This window comes from Scophthalmus maximus, chromosome 5 (assembly GCF_022379125.1).
Source record: "Scophthalmus maximus strain ysfricsl-2021 chromosome 5, ASM2237912v1, whole genome shotgun sequence".
In the NCBI taxonomy this organism is placed as follows: domain Eukaryota; kingdom Metazoa; phylum Chordata; class Actinopteri; order Pleuronectiformes; family Scophthalmidae; genus Scophthalmus; species Scophthalmus maximus.
In genome coordinates, this window is record NC_061519.1 from 11810001 (window position 1) to 11833784 (window position 23784).

General features: G+C 44.0%; 3 protein-coding genes across 4 annotated transcripts in view; 1 reads left to right on the forward strand and 2 right to left on the reverse strand.

The window, feature by feature from the left end:
* The window catches only part of rgs11 (regulator of G protein signaling 11), an 8254-nt gene extending 4144 nt beyond the window's left edge, over nt 1-4110 (forward strand). The window contains exons 9-17 of the mRNA XM_035634191.2: nt 190-258; nt 782-805; nt 920-981; nt 1296-1409; nt 1673-1788; nt 2373-2460; nt 2554-2692; nt 3194-3276; nt 3380-4110. Of these exons, the coding sequence (XP_035490084.1) occupies nt 190-258; nt 782-805; nt 920-981; nt 1296-1409; nt 1673-1788; nt 2373-2460; nt 2554-2692; nt 3194-3276; nt 3380-3470 (786 nt within the window). The 3' untranslated portion in view covers nt 3471-4110. The remainder of the gene's footprint in view (nt 1-189; nt 259-781; nt 806-919; nt 982-1295; nt 1410-1672; nt 1789-2372; nt 2461-2553; nt 2693-3193; nt 3277-3379) is intronic.
* Nucleotides 4111-5538: 1428 nt separating this feature from the next.
* Nucleotides 5539-13374, reverse strand: pgap6 (post-glycosylphosphatidylinositol attachment to proteins 6). Of its 2 annotated transcripts, XM_035634189.2 has the most exons (14): nt 13211-13374; nt 12239-12422; nt 11875-12076; nt 11110-11237; nt 10725-10990; nt 10234-10574; nt 10056-10152; nt 9785-9887; nt 9255-9397; nt 8888-9066; nt 8128-8274; nt 7896-8012; nt 7111-7474; nt 5539-7046 (listed from the first exon to the last, which is right to left on the reverse strand). In XM_035634189.2, the coding sequence occupies exons 1-13, from the start codon at nt 13272-13274 to the stop codon at nt 7151-7153; spliced, it is 2295 nt and encodes a 764-aa protein (XP_035490082.2). In that variant the 5' UTR covers nt 13275-13374; the 3' UTR covers nt 5539-7046; nt 7111-7150. The 2 variants fall into 2 exon arrangements, with proteins under 2 accessions (XP_035490082.2, XP_035490081.2); XM_035634188.2 differs by having other exon boundaries at nt 5539-7474.
* Nucleotides 13375-13675: 301 nt separating this feature from the next.
* LOC118310448 (leucine rich adaptor protein 1-like) lies at nt 13676-16725 on the reverse strand. The gene is made up of 4 exons (XM_047331925.1): nt 16638-16725; nt 16210-16442; nt 15514-15698; nt 13676-14923 (listed from the first exon to the last, which is right to left on the reverse strand). The coding sequence occupies exons 1-4, from the start codon at nt 16723-16725 to the stop codon at nt 14416-14418; spliced, it is 1014 nt and encodes a 337-aa protein (XP_047187881.1). The 3' UTR covers nt 13676-14415.
* Between the last annotated feature and the right edge of the window lie 7059 nt (nt 16726-23784).

A 23784-nucleotide genomic window follows, 5' to 3' on the forward strand; every position in this document is an offset into this window, starting at 1 on the left:
GAATTAGGGACGAGCGCATGGAGAAAAAGAAAGACAAACCTGGGAATAAAAGTCAGAGCTGGTGGAGTGGAAAGCCCAGGAAAGTGCTCACTCACAAGCATGTCATCAGAGAAACACACACACACACACACACACACACACACACGATATGTATTAGTGTACTTATTTATGTCTATTATTTTTTTTCAGCCTGGGGCATATAATATATTGGACATGGGTCTAGAGAGACCAAATAACTTCAGCACACGAGTTACGCTGGTCAGTGAAATCACCACACATTTCGTTTCCCATTCCCTTCTGAATAATGATAAAACTTGATAATATGTCTACTATCTATCGCTTTTCTTCTTGTTTTTTTAAATTTCCCTCTCTCTTCCTGCTGGGATTATTACAAAGTAAGTCACCAAGTCAGCTGATATGGACAATTACAATATATTACCATCTGTATATGATTATAGAGGTTTAATTTTTCTTGCCCTGACATTACATGACAACCATCTTCATTGTCCCTCAATGTAATTATAGCTGATTTGAACAATGTCTAACCAACAACAGTCCAGATAACAATAATTTTGTATTGACAATTAAATATATACTGTGTTTTATCCGTCACATAATCTCATGAAGTACTTTCCTCATTTATCATAGTGTATCCTGTTTGTATAGGTGGACACATGTAGACACAGGGAAACTGTCCTCTACTATTCATATGACTGTACAGTATAAATGTGCTAATGTGTGCGTGACCTAACATGATGTCACTTTCCCTTCACAGAACTAGAACAGTGACTACTACAAAAGAGAGGTAAACATCATTTATAATTCATAAGCCCTCACTTTAAGTACATTTAGAATATATTTCATAGCTCACTTTGTGTGTGTGTGTGTGTGTGTGTGCACATTCTGTCTTTGTTTACAGATTGAATTCTGTAGAAGGGCCCTCGGAAGAAACCGTGTAAAGTCATCCATCTGCCTAGAGGGGTTGGTGTCAGCTTGACAAACGCACATATGCAGACACACTTTCGCATGTGCAGATACGCATAAGGACTAATGGATGTGCCGCCTGAGCCGAACTGTATTTCTCTTTCCTTCACACACACCCGCACACACACACACGCACGCACGCACGCACGCACGCACGCCACTAATGGATTCTTCCCATGCAAGTTGGAATTAGTGGCCATTAAGTCTTATGATCTGCAACACTAATGAAACAAAACTGTGTGTGTGTGTGTGTGTGTGTGTGTGTGTGTGTGCATGCGCGTGTGCCTCTGCGTTTGCCTGTGGATGTGCAGTTTTGTGAAATACAGCGAGCAGTACCTGAGCCACGATCCCATTATGCAAGGCTGCCTTCCCAGCAACCCCTGGATCTCCGATGACACAGCCCACTGGACAATGAACACAGAAGTGTGAGAGAACACGCACACGTTTCAATAAACACATTATGATACACACGTTATAATAAATCCACGCTACAGTCCCTGTTGTAACAGTCATGGTGTATCTTTGTTGGATTTTTCCCGTGGTTTGAGCTTTTGCAGCGTCTCTTATCATATCCATCAATTTCATAACAAAAGCAATAGTAGCAGGTATGAATTCTAGACTGACTGGATCTTATATATTTTTTTCTTTTCCAAAATGTTTGCACATTTTTGGGTGTTCCTATGAGCAGGGTGCCGATCCCCTCACGTCTTCGAGTGGAGCGTTGGAGCTTCAGCTTCATGGAGCTTCTGAATGACGCTATGGGGAGGCGGGAGTTCATGACCTACCTGGAGAAAGAGTTCAGTGGTGAGAGTTCTTCTTTTTTTCCAATTAAAAATACAGATTTGAAATGATAAAGATTCATTTTTAATATCTGGTAAGGATTATTTGACCCAACCTAACGTGCTGTAGGGCATTCAGACACAGGATAAGACGCATTTCTTATTATTTTTCCTGGTAGACAAACGTTTGTTTTACCACTTGAAGCAACATAATGTGATACGTGTGCCGCTCATCACAATGATAAACAGAGAAAAATAGATCTAATTACTAATAACCGTTAATTGATTATCGCTCTCATTAGCATTGAGGATGTCATTATCTTCCCTAATTGAGGTTTGTGGAAAAGAGGATTCATTTCATGGTTATTGGGAGGATGGAAAGAGTAGATTGAAGGGGCAGAGAGGAGAAAGACATGACAGACTTGAGAGTGAGATTCACAGTAGTGGAAGGTAAAGGACAAAAGGCAGGAGAGGGATTTACTCACCCACCTATACTGCTCTGTATGAAAAACTGACAGGGGCCAAGGTTTTCCACAGAGGCCACCCATGCTAAAAATCCTCATTTCCTGCATCCTTGTTCTTCACCGGCGTCCTCCCCTCTGCTCTCAGCGGAGAACCTGTGTTTCTGGCAGGCCTGTGAGGACATCCGACACGGAGAAAACTCCAGGATCGTAGAGAAAGTGGAAGAAGTGTACAAGTAAGCGCACCGACACGCGGAGATGCACACGCCACGCACCGTACGTTTGGCTGTGTCAGTTGACGGCCACTCTTTTGTGTGCGTGCGACGCAGAAACTTCCTGGCTCCCGGAGCTGCCCGCTGGGTCAACATTGACAGCAAGACGATGGACAAAACCCTGAAGGGGATCCAACACCCGCATCGCTTTGTCATGGATGACGCACAAATGCACATCTACTTCCTCATGAAAAAGGTTTGATCTCTGACACATTGTACTCACCTTTTATGCAACGACTTGGCTGAAAGGACCATAGTATTCACAACAAATGGCATATACACTTCATCATAACAAACAATCCACTCATTGATTAAATCTGCATTTAAACCGCATGACCTAGCAAGCCTATTGCCTAACATTGCAAAAAGAAAAGCTTTCCAGTTTTTCAGCGACTCCTTCCAACATTTGCACTTTGTGCTTTTACCCAGAGGAAGTTGTTTTAGACAGGTACAAGCCACCAAGATGTTTGACGATAAAATGTGAGACATTGCACAATTTAAAACGACAACAGACAATGTCTACAGTATGTACCACTGTAAAATTATACATATTGTGGAAAATGAATTTTGTGAATCAAATTGAATTAACTCATATAAGAGCATGTGTGTGTGTGTGTGTGTGTGTGTGTGTGTGTGTGTGTGTGTGTGTGTGTGTGTGTGTGTGTGTGTGTGTGTGTGTGTATGCCTCCGTGTTTAGGACTCCTTCCCGAGATATCTCAAGTCTGACCTATACAAGAACATGCTGGCCAAAGCTATCGTCCCCCAGGAGGTCAAAAAAAGGTGACATTGCATTTGCATTACCGCATTTTACTTTAAAACACAAATGAATTATTAAAAACATCACCATTTTTCTTCTTTTCTTCCTTCCTGCCTTTCCCCTCAGCGTGTTCCCCTTCATGAGACGCCAGCGGCACTCTAGCCCCTCCCCCGCCCAGGCCGTCGCCCAGGCGTCGGAGGAGGAGGGGCGTGCCTAGGGGGGACGGGCGGGCAGGTACCAACTCTGGCTCAGCCGGCTCCCGTGTCCGATGCCAGGGCCGAAAAACCGGAACGCGTCGACCTTCCGTCCTCCATTGTCTGCGTTGGTCACCATAGTAACCATCGAAAGGGGTCCTCCGCGTTTACTGAGTTTAAAGCCAGAACTTCTCTTTCAACATAGAGTGTCCCTCTCAGAGCACCGGCGTTAATGCAAACCGTAGTTGCAGCACATCTTATTCCCCGAGCACAAGCAGTGGGCATCAGAGAGAAAAAGCTTTTAGTGCCACTGTTACAGCCTTTACTCCATATCCACCCCGCATGGACATCCACATGCCATCTCAGACCAAACGCCTGTCTCCTAATACCACGTTTTCCTTTCCCCCCCCTCAAAAGCTTTCCTCAACAGCTGAATGAATCTCATCCGCCTCTCACAAGTAGCTTTAGGCGAAGAGGTTGTGGTCATAGAGCATAGCGATTGTATAATATCCATTTAGTCAGAGATTTGCCTCACCGTGTCTGTGGTTGTCGTACGGTTTACTTGTTTTTCTTCATTCCACGCTGGAGCTTCGCGTTGTGATTGTTGTCGCTGTTAATTTTTGTTCGAGCATGTTCTCATCCCAATAAAATGTCACGGCAGCATTCAGTGTTGTGCTCTCAGGTGTGTGCATGTGTGCATGTGTGTGTGCGTGTGCGTGGGAGCGTGTATTTGTGTGTGTGTGTGTGTGTGTGTGTGTGGATATGTGATCAGGCTCTTATTTTTAAGTTTAAGTTAAACTTAATCTTCTGTTTCTTTAGCATCATTTTCTGTTCATTTGCAGGCTTTATAATATAATACAAATCCTTTACATGGTTTGTGTTAGAACACATGGACAAACTGCCACAGAAGGAAGTTAATCAAATACAGTTTTAATACTGAGTTCAGTCTTTCAACCCTTCTTGCAGCTAAAAGCTTCAAAACTATGTGGCTCAAGTTTCATCTGTGTGCACATACATTTTTTCTCTTCAATTACTGTGTCAGAATCAGACTATATAGTCTTAATTTACAAAATGTAACTGTTCACTTTTCTCCCATCATCCGTCTATCGGTCCCATGTCCGGTGCAGTTTCCTCCACTGGACCGGCTCTCTCTAGTGGCTGCATGTGCTCAAAGTAAGACCAGTTCTCAGACCATTTCTCAGACTCAAAACATGAACAGAAAAAACAAAGAGGAATTTTAGATAAGATAAAAACATGAATGCAATAAGTGACTCATTGCCAGTTGTGTGTCAGTTAGCGGGATCACGCACAAACTACAGAACTGATTTCCATGAAATATGTTGGAGGGGTTGGGCATGGCCCAAGGGAAGGACCCATTCCTTAACATAGTGAGATAGGGTGTTAACCATTGCCCATTCTAGTTATTTATTCATTTAATCACCACAAGACCCCTCAGGTTTATCTTGGGATGCCTTGGGAAGCTCTGACCCTCAGGTTGGAAACCATGGTTGTAAATGCAGATAAATGTACAAACAAAATCCGCACTAGCAAAATTCTGGTTCTTCAAAATTAATTGTCCCTTATCCAGAACTCATGACAACAATTTCACTCGCGGACACGTCTTCTGTTGCTCTTGTGTTTGGCTTGATACGTAAATATATTTGAAATGTTTGACTGAAACAGGGGAGATCTAACGAAAGGTGTGGCATTATGGGAAGTGGAGGCCCCAGTGTTTCTGAAGCTCGACTCATACCAGGGATTTAAAAGCCTCTGGTGCTTTTAAACACTTTACACGCCTTTTAGTCGATTCATGTCAGCCACAAAAAGACATTAAGGCTCGATGGTGATGTTGATCTGTGGCTCTGATCCGTGTCGGCTTTCTAGGACCATCAAATTTACTAATGGAGGGGAGCTATATAACACACACCAAACACACACACACACGGCACTTTCAACATTTCTGAGGATTATGATAATCTGCTTCCCTCTATTTCTCAACCCTCTCTCAGTGCACGCGCATGTGTGGGTGCTGAGGAAAGAGTGAGACTATGTCCACATGAAAAACAATGGAAAAAAATTTATCATGAAACATTTCCCTGAATAGAAAAGATTTATTTTGGTAGGCAAAGTGATTTGAAAGGTAATTGTTGAGTACATGCGAGTCAAATCATGATTTACGAACTTCAAACATTACATTTCTTGATCCTTACATTAATTTTCTGTGCAGTGCGAGTTGGAGTATGTTCCAACTCATTTTCATACTCCTAATCTGATGGGACAAAAAGTGATTCACACATGAGAACAAAAACAGTGAAAGGAAGGCAAAGCAAGTGTGACAGTGTGCAAAAATAAATCACAAGGACAAAATCCTTACAGTGCAATTAAACAAAACATAAAGTGAAGAAAATTAAAAATGGAAAGAGTCTGCAGGACACACACACACACACACACACACACACACACACACACACACACACACACACACACACACACACACACACACACACACACACACACACACACACACACACACACACACACACACACACACACACACACACGCACACACACGCACACACACGCACACACACGCACACACACGCACACACACGAGGCACTGGACATGGCAATCTCAATAAACATTCATGTAGGTGCCCGTTCATACGCATACTGTACAGGCTTATTAGGGCTATGTACATTACATAGTGGAATCAGCTTTGTGATCATAAAAGTGCTTCAGAATGAACGCTGGTAAAAGGAGGTGAGATTCTGGAGTGGAAGAAAATAAACAGACAAGACAGGAAATGCATATTCAATACAAGCTGCGTATATAGTTCATCTGTACATGAACACAATATTGTGCCACTAACAGTAGTTAAAGTCGTGGATTTGTTTACAGCGCCGAGGAGGCATTAGTGACCTGAGGCTGAGAATCTGATGCAAATCAACATGGAGGATAAGTGAGATGCAGATGGCATGAAGGGAAGTGTGGGTTTAATCAGACTCGGGGGAAACGTGCAGTTTACAGGTTTTGAATGGTTCCTGTTGATTTTTTTTGATTATTCTTATTCAGTGTCTTTACATGAGCTAGACTGAGGATAAAAAGCAAACAGGCGAAGACCTCGTGATGCGGATTGAAAGCTCAGCAAAGAGCCAGTAGGTGGAGCTGTGGTTGAGAAGGTTTAGTCAGACTACGGACCACCATGTGTTTTTTCCCTGGTCTGTAGGAGAAATGTTTACATCAACTATTAATATACGATTGTTTATCTGTAAAGTGAATGATGTACCGAGTAGAAAAGGTTTAGAAGAGCTCCACAAAGTGCTATTACTTATACAGTATAAATATTTTGGAACGTTCATTTTCCTAGTCTAGTAAAATATGTACACCTAGACTATGTACAAACTCCTGGTCATGAGGTCAAAGGTCAGGTACCTGAAGGTTTTGATGTTCATACCTTAGCAGGTACAAAGGACCGTGGAGGTTTCAGCAGGCTTGATTTGGGTTAAATGGTCTGTTTGTGTCTGCTTCAGGTTTTTTTTGGAGATCCATACAAACAGTTTCACACTTATGAAAACCGCAGACCTGTAAGAATATAGTTCAAATTTTTACATTTTGTCAACAACTTGGGTACGTGGAGTGTATGCAGCCGCCTAACAATCAATACCAAGTCACTTTTCCTCCCTCACAGCCTCTCTTGTCCCACTATGTGACAGTGTAGAGCTCATCCTTGCCACTCTCACAGAGAGTGTACCCACAAACCCGGGGTCTCCAGCTCCAGCCCCAGCTCCAGCCCCTGCTCCAGCCAAGCGTCTCCCTGTCCTTCTCCCTCGGTGGCAGCAGGAACACCACGCAGCTGGCCATCAGGATGTGCCACAGTGAGTGTGTGTAGTAGTAGTTGTCCTCCGTGCCGCCGAGAACATACAAGCACACCCCGACCAGGGCGCAGGTCGCCCCGGGGATCAGGTAGAGGACCCAGCGTTTCCAGGAAGGTGGGTAGCAATGTCGCCGCCGCACCCCTCGGAACACCTGTCAATGAAATGTTGTTTATAAGTTCATTTGTCAGGGACCCTGGTTTGACTTTTCTACATAAAAATGGTCATAACATATCATTACCAAAAGTAGATTAGTTAAATTAGGCACAATATGCAACATTTGACAGTGTATTTCACAGTGTATGTGTGTATGTTCCATTATTCATGACAATATATGTGTAAATGCATAATGTTGCATGTAGTCTTCATGTGTATGTTTGTCTATCTGTTGTTCTTTCTGTGTTTTCACTTTTTCATTAAACGTTTTCAGATCAGTTTGTATTTTTATTTCTGACTTCCTATGTTAAAAGAGGAACAGATTTAGCGAAACAGCTAATTATTAGTTTTTATTCTTCCCACCCTGTGCGACTGTGGATGTAATATTTATCTACAGAATCCTTTCATCAGTATCTCACCCAGGCAGTGACCATGATCAGCAGTGCACAAATGACGGGGCCCAGCAGGTTCCAGAGGCCTTTGCGGTCCAGTTGCATTGACATGGCAATCAGCAGAGCCCCGAGCAGAAAGAGAGTCTACACGCACACAAAGTGGTAGTGAGAAAAAGACAATATCAAAGTTACTTTAACACTTCCTGGTATCATCAATTCTCTGGGCTGACAGAATTCTGGAAAATATCGCAACACTTACATATTTGAATGTGTTTCTGATGCGAGCCATGCACAGGATGGTGACCCAGATGGAACAGACAGAGCCCAGGAAGTCACAGTATTGCAGGGTATCGTAGTCCATGATGCACATTACAGCTATACCCGGCTGGTCACATGCATGGTAGAACTATAATATATATATATATATATATATATATAAATATATGTATATATATAAAACAAAGAAAAGAAGAGACATCGCTGTGTTGATGCTACAAGACTTATTACATATCACGCAGGCTGATTTGTTTTTTCTCGGAAATTAGCTTATTGCAATAAGCATATCACAAAGTCTTGACACTAGGGATTGAGACCATAAACTCCTTAGGAAAATGTTGACTGATGTTATAAATCAAGTAGAGTCATTTTCTCAGAGACGTCTATAAAACATTGACTTCTTTTTGCAGTGGAGTCGCCCTCTGCTGCTCACTCCAGAGAACACAGGTCCAAGGCGCTTCTGCCTTGGCTTCACTTTTCTGGTTCCGGTGACTACCACTTTTATATCTTCAAATATCACATCATTATGCTATTGTGTTATATAGAATTAAGTCACCAAGCAGTCCTGAGTTCACCTGGCTCACTGAAAGTAGAAGATACTGTAAGCTACAACTGGCTTTGATTTCCTGAGACTTCCCTCTTGCACTACACTGTGAAGCTAAAAGATGAAAAACTATGAGCTGCAAAATAATTATTTTCTCAGAAACATGCCGAAAGTGCATGTGCAAACAAGTGTGTGTTACCGTAGAGAAAAACATTGTGAAGAGGTAGACGGACGCCTCGGTGAAGTAGCAGCGCTTGATGGCCACCACGATGACGGGGAGGAAGAAAAGGTTACTGAGAGCCAGCAACAGAGTTGCCAACAACTGGCGTCCGTACGACTGAGCTGTCGAGTCGTCAGTGCAGCCCCAACCATTCCACCCTAAACACACACACACACACACACGGGCACACACAAAATGAATCCAAAAGGATGATATGACAGAAACATTAAAACAATAACCAGAAAGGATAAAGTAAAGACTTTTAGTATAATAACAGAGACACTGCATTGATTGATATCTACATAGGTGATGTGTGTGTGTGTGTGTGTGTGTGTGTGTGTCGTACCGGCCTTGCAGACACAGGCACTATACAGGTAGCTGTAGGACCTCAGTAGTCTACATTCTCCGTATGTCCCACAGTCTTCTACACAGGCACTGACAAACACCTCTGGGGTCACGAACACTACTGATGTGTTACCACAGTCGCTGCTACAAAGAATAAAAACAAAGACATATACATTTTCATAAACACAAAAAACAATAAAACAGGACTGCAATATCTCGTCCAACCCTGGGTCTCCATGGACTATAACAGACCCAGATACACTGACAGGTCATTAGACAAAGACCAACTAACAAAATATGAAGATTAGGGCTTTAAATATAGGGTTTGTTAATATGAAAATGTAGGTAAAATGTAGCATTACTAACTAGCTAATATTCAAGTACAAATAAAAGCTAACAAGAAATGGGATATAGGAAACATAAATATGTCAATTTTACAACAACAGACTGTTGTAAAACAGTACATGTTGTAAAAATGTGCATAAATGTCACACTAACAGTATGTACAGTACAGTAATGTGAGTGTGTTACCTGTTGCACGTGAGCTGCAGGCTGAGGTACCATGTCGCTGCGTGAGGGAACGGCAGCCTGACCACAGCTTTGGCGACACTGGCATTCAGGTGGACGGCATGACCTTCAAACAGATGCACAGACACACACACATGAGAAGTGTCTCAACGCCTAACCTTTCAACCTCATGTCATATTTTTCACTTATCCTATATCCACTTTTATTTACAGGTATTAAATGCAATAAATAGAAGAAAAAAATATGAATGAATCTTTCCGGTTCTGTGTGCTACCTGTGCGGCAGGGATGAGAGTGGTTGAGGTCAAGGACTGGAGCCCACTGAGAGAGACAGGCCACCACACTGCTACTGTTCCTCAGCATGACATTAGTCTACACACACAAACAGATGTATTAAAGTAAAACATCACAAACACAAACTGTGTGACTGTGTCGTAACTCGGTGGTACTCACTGTGTTGAGTGTGAGCTGCAGGTTGAGTGTGCCCCCAGTGGCTTGTGTGTGCAGGGGGTAGGTGAGCAGGGTGGGGTGTGTATCAGTGACGCTGACGTTGGGCCCGTTGACGGGGGTGAAGCGCAGCGACAGGACGTCAAGCTCCTCGTAGATCACGGGGACGCTCCACACGCACGCGGACGCCGACATAAACGGTGGCGATGAGTTGTTGTTGTAGGTGACCGCGTCGGTGCTCAGGGAGCTGTTGCCTGTCGACGTCAAGTTGGCGTGGCTGCTGTTGCCGCGGAGCTTGCGAATGTCATCGTCTGCTTTAAGGCCTACACTTGTTGGCTTGCAACCCACTGGGGTAAAAACACACACACAAGAATAAAAAAGAGAATAAAAATCACATGCACAAGCAGTAGATTATATATGTAATATGATATAATGGCTGTGTCCCAATTCAGGGACCGACTCCTTCAAAAAGCTAATGAGCACGTTTGTACGGTCACCTGTGTAGTTTGAGAGGATGCTAAAGGCCACAGTGTGGTTGTCTCGCGTGCTCTCCACAACAACTCGTAACCAGGCGCCCCAGTGTGGGTTAGAGAGCACGGCAGAGCAGCCAGTCCCTGAGCAGTTCACCGTCACTGGGCTGTGCAGCAGGGAGGAGGAGCCCAGCCGGAGGACCAGGGAGCAGTTTCCAAAGTCGGTTCCCTCCCCGGACGAGCAGTCCGCAACGGAGACGGAGAGGGAAGAGGCAAACTCTGGAACATACAACCTGGGACAGACACAAACACATTAACTGTACGAACTGTAAACGGTAGAAACCAGCAGGAGAACATACAGTAGAAGCACAGGAAATAGACTATGTACACAAGCCGCACAGACACTTCTTACTTAAGGCGTGCCGGTCTGTCAGGTGCGGCAGTCTGTTGGAGGAATGTGCCCTGCTGTAACACAGGGGTGTCCACTCCTCTCCTGACTGAGAGCTGCGGCTGGAAGAAATAGGAGCAGGACGGAAAACCCTGACGAACAAAGAAAAAAAAAATTAAGTAAATATACTTATTATTTTTCAAACTTCACACAAAAAATTGTATTATTCATACAGACGTGTGTAGTGTTTTACAAGTGAATGGCAAACTAATACGAGTAAAAATTCCGAAGCAAGATCATACAAAAGTAATGCACACACATACACGAAAAATACATAGTATATATTTTTCTTTTAAGGCCATTGGCTCACAAGAAAACACGACTAAGATGAAAGAGAAAGACAAGAAAGAAGAATGTGGTTTAGCTGCTTAACATGAGAAACAATCCTCCTGCTCTGGTGGAACAGGTCGGGGCAAAGGGGAAATTTACAAGTGATGCATAACTGGAGTAGTAAGAGACTGGATCTCGGCCTGTCAAAGTAGTAATAAGAATCAGTTTTGAATAAATGTGAAGGGGGCGAGCATGCAGTCAACGTAAGTAAAACATCTGCAAGAGGATACAATTGGTGTCGAAATCTTTCTTTAAAAGCTGACTAGTAAAATTGCTGCAAATTCAATTACCACAAAGCGTTGATGGTAAAATAATTCTAAAGAAAATCCAAAACTCGCAACAGCAACAATAAAATAACAGACAGCATCGAGTGTCAAAAGTCCACAGCTCCGTACGAACCTTTTGCTCTATGCGCCCATCGTCCTCAGGCAGGTGGGCGGCAACGTACCAATCACCGGGCGCCGGGTCGGAGAGGTTGAAGGTCGTGGAGCTGTGCGATGCTGCAGGCAGGGTCAGAGACAGGCAGGGGCTCCACAGTGTTGCATTGGGAAAAACTGAACCTGCCGGGTTTATGACTGGAGGGGCACCCCATCTGATATGGCTGCAAAAGGAGAGAGAAAGAACACACTTTAAAGAAAAAAAACAGGGAAAGTATTGGAGGAGAGAGAGAAGATGTTGAAGATAGAGCGACAGGGACGTCTGATGAAGATAAAAAAACAAACAGTGGAGGAAGGTGGGTTTCTCTCTGGTTGCGAGCTCTTACATGGTGACGTTGTTCTGTCCGCAGTGGAAGTTGTTGACCTTGGTGACAGAAAACAGCCAGCGGGCGACGGCTGTCTCTTCCGGGACGTGGAACCTCTGCAGCCGCACGTTGCCGTACCAACCGTACTTTGACAGCTTCTGTGCCGGTTTGGATGAGAGCTCCGACACAAACGTCACCTGTCCATCTGTGGGGGCACATGAGATCTTCACCGAGTAACAATGCACTACAAGGGATTAAAAAAAATCTATAAAATTAAAAAATTAAAAACTCGCACAGAGGAGTTTATTCCACTTAGGGCAATTCAATTAGTATATCTTGTGTCTGACTCAGACTAATTTTTTTTTGAACGCAAAGGAGAGGGAGAGAGTTGAGCAAAACTGAGCTTGTTTAAATAGATACATCAATACATCACCTATTCAAACTGGAAGATGAGGAGACAAAAGTTAGGCTGCAAATAGCGATTATTTTCATAATTGATTAATCTGTCGGTTATTTTCTTGATTAATCGATTAGATATTATATACATAAAATGTCATAAAATTGTGAAAAATGTCAATTATGTTCCCCAAAACTCCAAGATGATGTTTTGTTTTGTCCACACACCAAAGATATTCAGTTTACTGTCACAGAGGAGCAAAGCAACCAGAACATGTTCACATTGAAGAAGCTGAAATCAGAGAATCTTGACTTTTTTTTTCATAGAAACTACTTGAACCGATTAATCGATTAACAAAATAGTTGGCGATTAATTTAGTATTCGATTAATGGATTAACTGTTGCAGCTCTGGTAAATATTTATTTTTGTAATGGTCAAAAGAAAGGAATAACTTGACAAACAGGAACAGGTTATTACAGAGCTCAGACGGAGCAGCACTAGCGTCGTCAGTACAGCACAAGCCGTGGAAGTTAGCCACCATGCTAACACCTGAACCCTCTCCTCTCGACCTGGCTCTTTCTGCCGGAAACACTCACCGTCCCCTGACGTGCAAGCCGTCAACGCCACGACGAGGAGAGCGCGCAGAAAACGAGCCTCCATGTTTCCCCTCCGACCGTCTGAACCATCACATCGACCTTGATCCGCCCGTAATGTCGCATCAATCCGCCACTGACGGACCAAGTTGTTTCGACTCGACACTTCCGGGTTTCTATGTAAATACATGACGCAATGGGGAGGGACGTCGGCTGCTGCGTTCGCTGTGCGTCGGAAATATTAACACCGTACATACGACGGACCTTCAGTGACCACTTGGCATTTCACTTCATAGTTTGTGTCATTTAAAGACAGAAAACAACGGCTTTGCTTGAATAACGCAAAAACTTAACAATGACAATAAAAATACTGTGAGTGTGTGAGAAAAAAAATCGCAGGACCAAACATAGGGACAGCCTGAAATGTCTATATTTCATTTTAATTTTTTGGGCTTATTGCACCAACAGTATTGCTATGTACAGGGGACTGCAGACTGTACTTTAATGGTTGTTGTGATGTAGGGTCCCCAACCAGGTCCCTTTTGCCTGTGGCCCCCCAAAGTTAATTGAAACACTCCTGCATACATTCATTCACCACATTCACACTTTTCTTCTGTTTGGGTTAAGCAAAAAGCAAGAGCGTCAATGAAAACATATGTGTCTTGTTTATTACCAAAAGATATATTAGTCTTTCAAGACGAACAATGGCATCATATTGAAAAGTCCTCCCTGTATCTCAATGTAAACTCGGATGTGAACACAGTATATATGAGAAAATAGTCATACTAAATAATCAGCTAATGTACTTCTGTCATCAATGATTGTATTTTCTTTCCCACAATAAACAAAAAGAAGTTATGTATGTGTCATATTGAAAATCAAATCCCCAGGGTGTATAACATTCTTCAGCCAGCAACGGAGGTTTCTATCATTTCCTTTAAAGAATAACATGGTATTTTGTAATTTCACATCATACACATATTTTATGATTTTGTCGCTTTGGAGCTCATGAAATACACACTGATAATGAAAAAAATACCCGTTATTAAACAGAGCACATTCTGAACAATGCACATAGCGAGTGAGCAGCGTTCAGCTGTGAGCATTGTTCTCGTTCCATCGAGACAAACTGAGGGTCAAAGTGCAAATTTCAATCCCACTGCATCACTGGCAGTTACAGTAACTGTTTTTGTTGTGCTCACATGAAATCACAAAAACGTCACGTCATCCTCCGACTCCACCCAGCACCACTGAGCATCATACCCCAGCAAAACCGTCTCTCTATTCAATGCACCCTCTTCTTCCTCTTCCTTTACGTTGTTCTGAGAGGCTTTGAGACTGCGCTCTGCCTGCGTCTCCCCCGACGCTTGAGTGAGGGTAAAACTACTTGTGTCCCCTTTGACTTCTCTTCTTTTCTTTCTGGATCTGAGCAGAGCTCTTGTGATGGTACCAGTACCAGCTTCGATGTCCTGTAACGGGCCCGCGTCCAAGTCCTGGGGTTGGCACTTTTGTAGAACGGCACCGGTCAAACCATCGGCAGCGTTAGATGATGCCACTTCAAACTTGGACTGGGAAGGACCGGGAGGTCCCACTTCTGTAGACTCTGTGTACACGGCATCATCATCATCATTATCAGTGTGTGGTGATCGATGACCTGCCGCTTCCTCGCCAGTTGTCCCAGTAACATCCTGAGGGCAGGTTGGACTCGGGCTTTCCCTGTGGGAGCAACACCAGGAATACTGAGCCACATCTGGAGTGCAAACCAAAGCGTTGCTTTAAAGCGACATCCAACATGATTCAACTGGTAGCTGTTTGGAGTTTTTCCAACACAGAAGATTCAGCAGTGAAGTGAATCCCTCCATTTACTATTTGGGAAACTCACGTATTCGGATTCACGCCTGAGATGAAATACTGCATGATGGACTTTTTCCTGTGACGTGTGACAGGCAAACTTTCCCCCGCAAAAAGTTGAAACATTTACTTTGCGGACATTTGCGAAGATGTTCGGAAAAATTCTCAGTCCAACTTCAAGAGTCTTACTCAACTGCGGGTCTATATGCTTTCTCACATGGCTTTGTATGACTTTCTAGGAAAAGGACAATACGTCATATTATAGAAAATTCATGGCCACACATTGTTCAAAATGCTGATATGACAAATAAGTCAACCCTAATGTGAAATAGATACAGTTCATTTTATGTTGATGGGGGCTTTCTTGTCATGGTCATACTCCACATATAATCAAAGTGCCGTTTTTAAAGGGGAACCGTGCAGCTCCTGTTCACCTGACAGATGAACGACTCTACCTGCAGGGGGTCGCGGGGGGTCCCCGCTCCTCCACCGTGACCAGGCTGCTCAGGCTGCCCGTGGAGCTGCTGCCTCGGCTGACCAGGGCTCCCCGCTCCTCCGTCAGCCAGCGCATGGCCTCGACGCCCTCGTGCACGGCCAGCAGCTGCCGCAGGATGCTCACGTCGGCAGAACGCAGCCGCCTCTGCATGGACAACATGGGGAGAGAGGCATGCAGCAACAGGTGTGCGCAGTGTCGGGAGCCGACCTCTCGTGGACCCCTTGACAGAATGCAATCTATCCCCCGACTCATTTGTGCGTTGCGCACGTCACAGACACAACCGAGAGGAACACGAGCAAAAGGAATCCGAATGAATGGAGGTGAATGGGAGAGAGGCCAGGTGAGGGGTGCGGTGGAGAGACGCACCCCCGTCATTGGAGATAAAAGATGAGCAGGTGAAGCGGCTCACAGTGGAGCCCGGAGGTTTTGACATCTCTCGAAAAGAACCGAGAGCTGTGATTACTGGAACAAGCTGCGCAAGTTTTTGTCATTGTGAAAACATTGTGGCGATGCACAGCGACATGCCTGGCGCGCCAAGCACACTCAAACACTACCAACTCAAACGAACAGTTTCGTCCACTTGGAAGCGCATTCAATAAACAGACATTTATTACACGACTATGTTAATTGCTGAGAGCTCAACAGAAATCTTTACCATCTCTTGCTTTAAACTGCTGATTCTGTCAGAGAAGCTGGCACTGAGGGCAGCGCTGCGGTCTCCCCTGTCGACCACAGAGCTGCAGCCGCCTCCGCAGTGCGCAGCATCCCTCATCCAAATCAGAAGACTCTCGGGGGTTTTCCTCCCGAGCTTGTTCTCCACCTCCTTCAGCTCTGGAAACAAAAAAACGTCGAGTCTTTCCTCTGCCATCCCACCGCGCAGCCTTTCGCCTCAGAGTGATCCGACCGCTGGCTTTGGGATGGAGAAGCGCCTGTGCGTAAAATGAACTTCACCTTTCACTGCCAACTCGCAGTGGGAGGCACACGCACACACACACACACACACACACACACACACACACACAAACACACACACACACACACACACACACACAAACACACACACACACACACAACCACACACACTTGCTGCAGAAGCGCAGGACGAGCAGTGAAAGCGCTGGAAGTGTGAACGAGCGACTCGTCTCATCTGCTGACTGCTGTGGCCATTCATGCTGCAGAGGAATTGCTGGTGTGTGGCTCACAACACGATGCTGGAAAGTGAAAATACTCTTTGTGTGGAACAATGGTGGGAGTATCACTCCGACGCCGGTCACATGGGGACGCTTCACCAACACCTGTGCGCACCGAGCCGCTGGCGAGAGGGGATTTGAAATCCATGCAAATCACTCTTATTCGACACAAGGCCGAGTCCTCACAATTATGTATTATACAGTATTATAACCAGCAGTTGGCGGAGGGAACACCCAGCGACAGCGGAGAGAATAAACAGGTGGGGTGGAGCAGAGATAGAGGATGAAGAGGAGGAAGAGGAGGAGAGATGAGAGAATCAGGAGAAAGAGTGGCAGAGAGGGCAAGAGTGAAAGAAAAAGGGGAGGGGGAGATGTCATGTCCACATAATGTGTAGAGGGAATGAATAGACAGATTTATTTGGTAACGTGAGAATATAAGTTCCTGATCAATTAATTAAATGAAGTGAGAAGCATAGTATTTGTCCAGGTTAAAATATAATCTGTGTTTTTTTTGGGATAGTTGCAGATGGTGGCCACAATGAAAACAACAATATCAATATATTCAAATTATTAGTACACTTATTCCACTGACTTGTACCAACATGTACAGCATGAGGCCTGTTTCTGTTTGAATTCACAGAATTCAAGGGGCCGAATAAGCAGACGACATCTGCCAGACAACTTAAATAGATGATCTACCGCCCCCCCCCCCCCCCCTGTTATCTTGCGGTGACATGTACTGTGCAGAAATCTACAAAGAAGCGTGTACCTTGTGGTGTAAAGCGTGCATGGTCGCACAGCTGTGATTTAAAAGCTCAAGAATACTGTCAGCAGCCTTACCTCACCCAGTGAGTCACTCCACAGTTCAGAGCCCCCCCCCCCCCCCCCCCCCTCTCTTAAATGTCAATGGTGCAACAGGATCCTCCGGCCGTTTTCACTGGAGCTCCTCTGTGGCCTCCAGTGCAACACTGCAGTGAAGAAGCTGGGCAGTTCAAATGGAATTAGAGACAGTTCAGGAGCTTGAAAATGTCCAGATCCATTTTTCAAAGCACTTTTCATTTGTGTCTGCGTAAGTGCTGTTGTTTTTCTTTAATAAATCCGACAAAAGTAAACGAATGAAGAAAGTGGTTAAATACAGAGACCCCCCCCCCCCATATATATATATATATATATAAAAATACAGAAGTAGTGTAATAGTAAGTAAAAGTGTTTAAGGTGCTGAGAAATATGATTACATTTTGCCAAGATATGATTACATTTAGTCCAACTCAGTGATCACAGGCCTGGTGGAGGTGGATACAGTATATACAAATATGTCGACTATCTGGGGAGATTCAATACATTTGACATTACATTAACATTAAGATAAATGTTCATACACGTGAACAGTCCCTGGGTTGTTACAGCAGCCAATAATGTTTGTGATTCAAAGCTCTAAAATGATTTCTTTTCAGCCCTAATGGACATAAAAGGACACGTTTATATAACATTTATACAAACTTACTGTTTCTTTTGACGTAATGGTTTTTTGTCCTAGCTCAATTCAAACTGCTTGTTTTTCTCCAAAAGGACCTGTAGATGCCAGCAGAGGGTCAGAGTTTCGAGGCAGCCAGGCGTTTGATTGAAATTCTTAGGCGCTGAACAATCGAGCCATAATCTGTGCACCTCTGGGATTTCACTCATTAAATCTGTTTTTCGTGAACGTATAATGCGGATCGAGTTTCACCGGCGAGGATGTCTGACTCACGGCTACCCCCCCCCCCCCGGAAACTGAGCCAAAGTCAATACTCTGAGGTCATCCCATCCATTTGAGAATCATAAAGAATATGCTTTCTGTAATTTTATAGGGGTCTAGACGAATCACCGTCCAAATTTCTTTGAAAAAAAAGATGCTCAACTCTGCTCCGTCCATGATTTCATCAGAGCGACACCCAATAGGAGAGAGAAGCTTTCGTACTTGACTTGGCATTCTTGTAATTTCATGGGGGGGGCCTTGAAAAAAAGCAAGTCAGAAGCTGGAATTAGAATTGGATTTTTAAAAAATCCTGTTTGTGCGACTCCAGAGGGAGCTTCTAAAATATTACCCATGTTTAGTGTTTTCAGGGCAGCTCAGACCCCTGAGGTCAGCGTTACATGAGGCAGAGGTCAATCATAAAAATGTTTCGCACAGAATGAGTTATGCCTTTTACGATTTTGGGGGGCCTCCGACTTCCAGTTTAAGGGGAAATCATAAACTTACGCAAACATAAAAAAATTGGCCAAAATGTGGATGTCATTGAAAGGCCAGCATTATGAGCAGATAAGATTTTACTGCGTCTGTCAGTGCAATTAAATGTGATTTACCATGAATCATAAAGAGGACGTGGGGTGGCTGGGAGTTGCCATACATTTCTTTTTGGCCAAACCACCTGAAACATGAAGAGCAGGTCAATGGTCATTTGTGGCCATCGCTGGTCATCACACGTGCACTGCGTCCATCCTGCAGTCCTGAGTAACTTTTAATCAGGAGGCGTGGATGTTTTAATGTGCTCGTGGCGTATAGCCGGATTCCCCGGTGGGTAAGCCCTGAAGCGTGGCGTGTGTGTTAGCATGCACTGAGCCGAGGGTCAGAAAAACAGTATCGCGTTACAAATGAGGCCAGTGGGCCAGGAAATCCCTCGGGTTCACGGGTCCTCACGTGCGAGCACAGCCAATCAGGGAGGGAGGGGACCCCAGGATTTTTTAACAGCACAATTAGGCCAGAAAACACTCAGAGGTTCGTACAAGGTTCCTATGAGAAACGTGAGCTCTCATGTGGAAATCTTCACGTGGGAAATATAAGAAGAACACTTCTCGTTTCCCACGCAAGGTCGTTGATTTGAGCAGACGCTAACCTGCTTTAGAGATGCGACATTTTGTGGAACGGTTCATTTTCTTGCTGAGATTCAGATAGGAAGACTGACACCAGTCGCATGTTTGCACCCTAATTTAGCTTAGCATAAAGTCCAGAAACAGGAGGGAAAAGCCTGGATCGTTCCAAAGGCCCCAACAACTGCTTTATGATCAATCCATCACATATTAATCCAACACGTTGAATCTCATTGGTTTATTCAGTACAATCCAAAATGTAGTAAGAAGGGTAAAACAGGTTTTTTTCAAGGTGGGTTCATAGACTGTATATAAACAGGGTGATGGGCTTAACTGGGTCTTGGTGTTGACCAGTCGCCCGGCAACCGAGTCGAGGAAGTCTGGTCCATCTTCTCATCTAACTCTCAGCAAGATTAAGCGAATAGGCATACTCCCCCAAAATGCCAAACTTTTACCTGCGAGGATCTGACTGACATCTTTTACAACTGTGGCAGAAAGGCACACGATTAAAAGAGAAAAAGCCATGAACTCCCACTGCTCATGAATTTTGCGTTGGGGCGATGGAGCTGCTCTAGTGCATCTGTTTCCGGTTAGGAAACCTGCGGAGAGATTAAATGAGTGTGGAAATGTAATTGATCTCATATGTATGGAGAGGCCCATTTTCATCCTGCAATTGTGTTGTGTTTATTTAAACTGTAACGTAACCCACAGATCCTGGAGCTGAGAGGACACATAAAAACAGTATTTACAGTGCACGGGAGGAATACTAAGAATCCACCGTTTTCTACGCAGACGGCTGACAAACATTTAAATCCATCGAGTTCCAAATGAAGCGCGTATTGCAATGTCACACTGAAGCTAGGCATGAGCAGTGATGCACTCAGTGTGAATGCGCAGAGGCAGGTTCCTACACAAACAAGAAGCCCGTGCGGTCCGACTGTCAGGGTCATCGATAGATTCCTGCCGCATCCATCTTTGTTGTTGAAACAGATGGCAGCGGCACCGGAGAGCTTGTGCTGTGCCTGATCGAAATGCTTGATACCAAAGCCCAGCGGAGCCGGTGTCAGAGGCCAGAGGGGGGCCAGGAGATTCTAAGCACATTAACATTCCTGAATAAATAACCCCAGGGATTGTTATTGTGGAGACGTTAAACAGGATTTTCCTCCGAAAGCCCAGGAGAACGGCCAGGAGTCGCTGTGGCGTTTCCATCGCCCCGGGTTGGGAGGAGCTCGAGAGCCCCGTGCCAAAAAGAAGATTTTTTATAACCACTGACATCCTATCCTTCCCGGGAAAAAAAAATGTAATCTCTAAAAATTATAGAAGTTGCAGCACATGAAAGAATCCTGGTATTTCTGGTTTAATGTTCTTCTGGTTACAGGCCAGGCTTCATTCTCCTTTTCATTTAGATATTGCTCATCCTTAAATCAGTGCACAAAGGAATAAATCTGAATCTTTGACCCACAGTGAAACTGTCAGAACCATCTTTTTTGTATCTATTAATTTAGTAATTTTGACAACACTGTGGAGACCTCCGTGACAGCACCATCAGACCTCTTCATTTATTACATGCTGGTACGTCATGCTTAAACATTTGTCCTAAATTTGCATTAGTACCCTACAAAATAAATGGAAAATATCATCATGGTACAATATTATGCAGTCTAATACAACAGCCTGCAACAAATTCTGCCTTAACAATAAACACAGCTTCACACTTTCTACGTAAAAGCTTGAAACTTAATGAAAAGTTTCATTAAATAAAAAGGTTTTGCAACTATTCATAATAACTGTAATATAGGTCTTAATTTTAGCACCCCCACACATCCAAGTGATTTAGATCTAAACGTAGAATATCTTTAATTTTGACTGAATTTTGACTATGCTTATACCTGTCCTTGTTTCTACTTGGCAACAGCCTGGTGCCTGATTCAGGCAACAAAATTATGCTGTAAACCGCTGGCTGTATTATATTATTATATTATAATTATAAGTCTTTACATGCATTCTGTTACTGTCGGACAAAACCCAAACCAACTGACCAACCAGACTAAATTACATTAAAATGATCAATTATATATATATGTGTATACATATTGAATGGTTATCAACAGATCAGACATGCACTATCAATTTACTGTGCACGGGAAATCACCAATATGCAATCCATACATACAGAAACTACATTAGGCGTGTCCTTTTTACATATGCCATTATCAATACCAAATACGTGCACTAAATCCAAGCTGCACTGATAGATTTACAGCAATAATATAGATTTAAAATCTAAATCAATAATGACACCGCAGGGTGAAAATATAAGTGCATCAATCAATGCTGCATCTCATTTGAACAGTGTCCCTCCATCCTTTTTTTTGTTAAACCCGCAACTGAATTTGTTGGCCACTATCAGGCAGAGCAAAATCAGATATATGTCATCTCATTATTAACAATTTGTCTGTCTGCTGTTTGGTGTTGGGCAGGGAGTGTTGCTTTTTTTGTTGTTGTTGCTGTGTCTGGAAACAACGCTCATGAGAGCTGTAAGCTTGAACCAAGGGAAGTCCGGAAGATGGTAAAGTTTTGGAGTTGCTAAAAGTTGCTAAAATGCCCCATAGTGCAGAATGGGACGATAATCCTCTGTACATAATAATTTGATTCATTGCCCCCCCCCCCCCCCCCAAAAAAAAAGAATCGATGCAGCTGTAAATACTCGGGGTTACAAGAACAGACTGAAGCCATCACATGCTATTGTTCTCCTTGATGCCGGCCATTCCAACCAAAGCACAACCCTGTTATGCAAATATCATGACAGTGATGTGAGTGCATAGCTGGTGCTTTTAGTGTTGCCAAATATGTTACCAAGTCAGCATTTAGACTGTGATTAGAAAACGCAATTTCAACCACATCATAAATATCACAACTTTAATATGTTTAGGTTCAAACTGTCCAACTGCCAACGGTCACGTTTTAGTTGGGGCTTTATTCTAACTCATGCACAGGAACAACACAACAATAGAAGACTTTACCAAGCCCTCATACTATTCTACAATTCTTCCATCTGATGTTGAACGTGAGGTCGGAATTGTTAATTCTGTTTGCCGATCACCAATTAAACATCCCGTCAAACAGCACGTAGTGGATCTAAATGGCACCCCCTGCAATTCAGCTCCACTTGTACTCGGTCTGTTATTGTCAACAGACAACACACTCTCCCTGTGCATGTTGTGGTGTTGGAGACGCCTGGGGAGGAAGGCAGGACCCACTGACAGGATTCCTCTGGATCAGCCTGCGGCTCCGTCATAGTACAGCTTGCCGCTCGCCAGATAGGAGCAGAGTCTGACCTATCCCTCCCCCGGTGAATCACGCGTTCCTGATACCGTGAGGGAGGACCGCGGCTCCAGACACATAGTTAACCGGGTGAAGTATATCGCCGCAGTTGACGGGGTGATTTTTCACTTTAAAGGCACGGGAAGAATTCTGTAAGTGATCTCTCTCCGAGTTCACTGCCGGGAAAAAGGTCACAAACCAAAAACGTCTGCCGAATTACACGGGAATGAAAGCGAACAAGGTCAAAAGGCCTCTGGCCAGGTGCCAAAGGAAATAAAGGTTTTAGTGAGAGTGAGTGTGGTACCTGATATTTAAAATGAATCACTGAGCGAAATTTATACTCCATCCTGTTCTTTGCTCCTTTTTTTTTTTTTTACTTCATTTTTCTGCCCTGCCCCTATGCCCCCCCTTCTACCGTTACTCTGGTTACGGGCTGAAAACACATGAGGCCTTTAAAAAGGGATCTGGGATTTTTCTCACCAACATTGTGTACAGCACATGCAAAACATTTACATTTGACTGACATCTGTTATCTCTCCACCACCTTATCGTTTAAATGCCCGGGGTATCGCAAAAACCCCTCCACCATATGCTGACATGTTACCTCACTGGTGATAGCAACCACCATGACCAACCTCCGCTCACCTCCTCGTGTCAGATGCTGAACAACGTGCGGCATGAGGAGATTAAGAGCCTCACTGGTGAGATGTTGCTGTACTGTCAGCGAACGGCCTCCCGTGCCAGGAGAGCATATGGAGAGCATCACAGCACGCTGCTCGCGATGTTTGATGAAGTCAATGTTTGTGTTCCGTCAGCGGTACATTCTACTTGGCCCCCTTCCCATGGGGCTCCTTCAGACACATATGGGG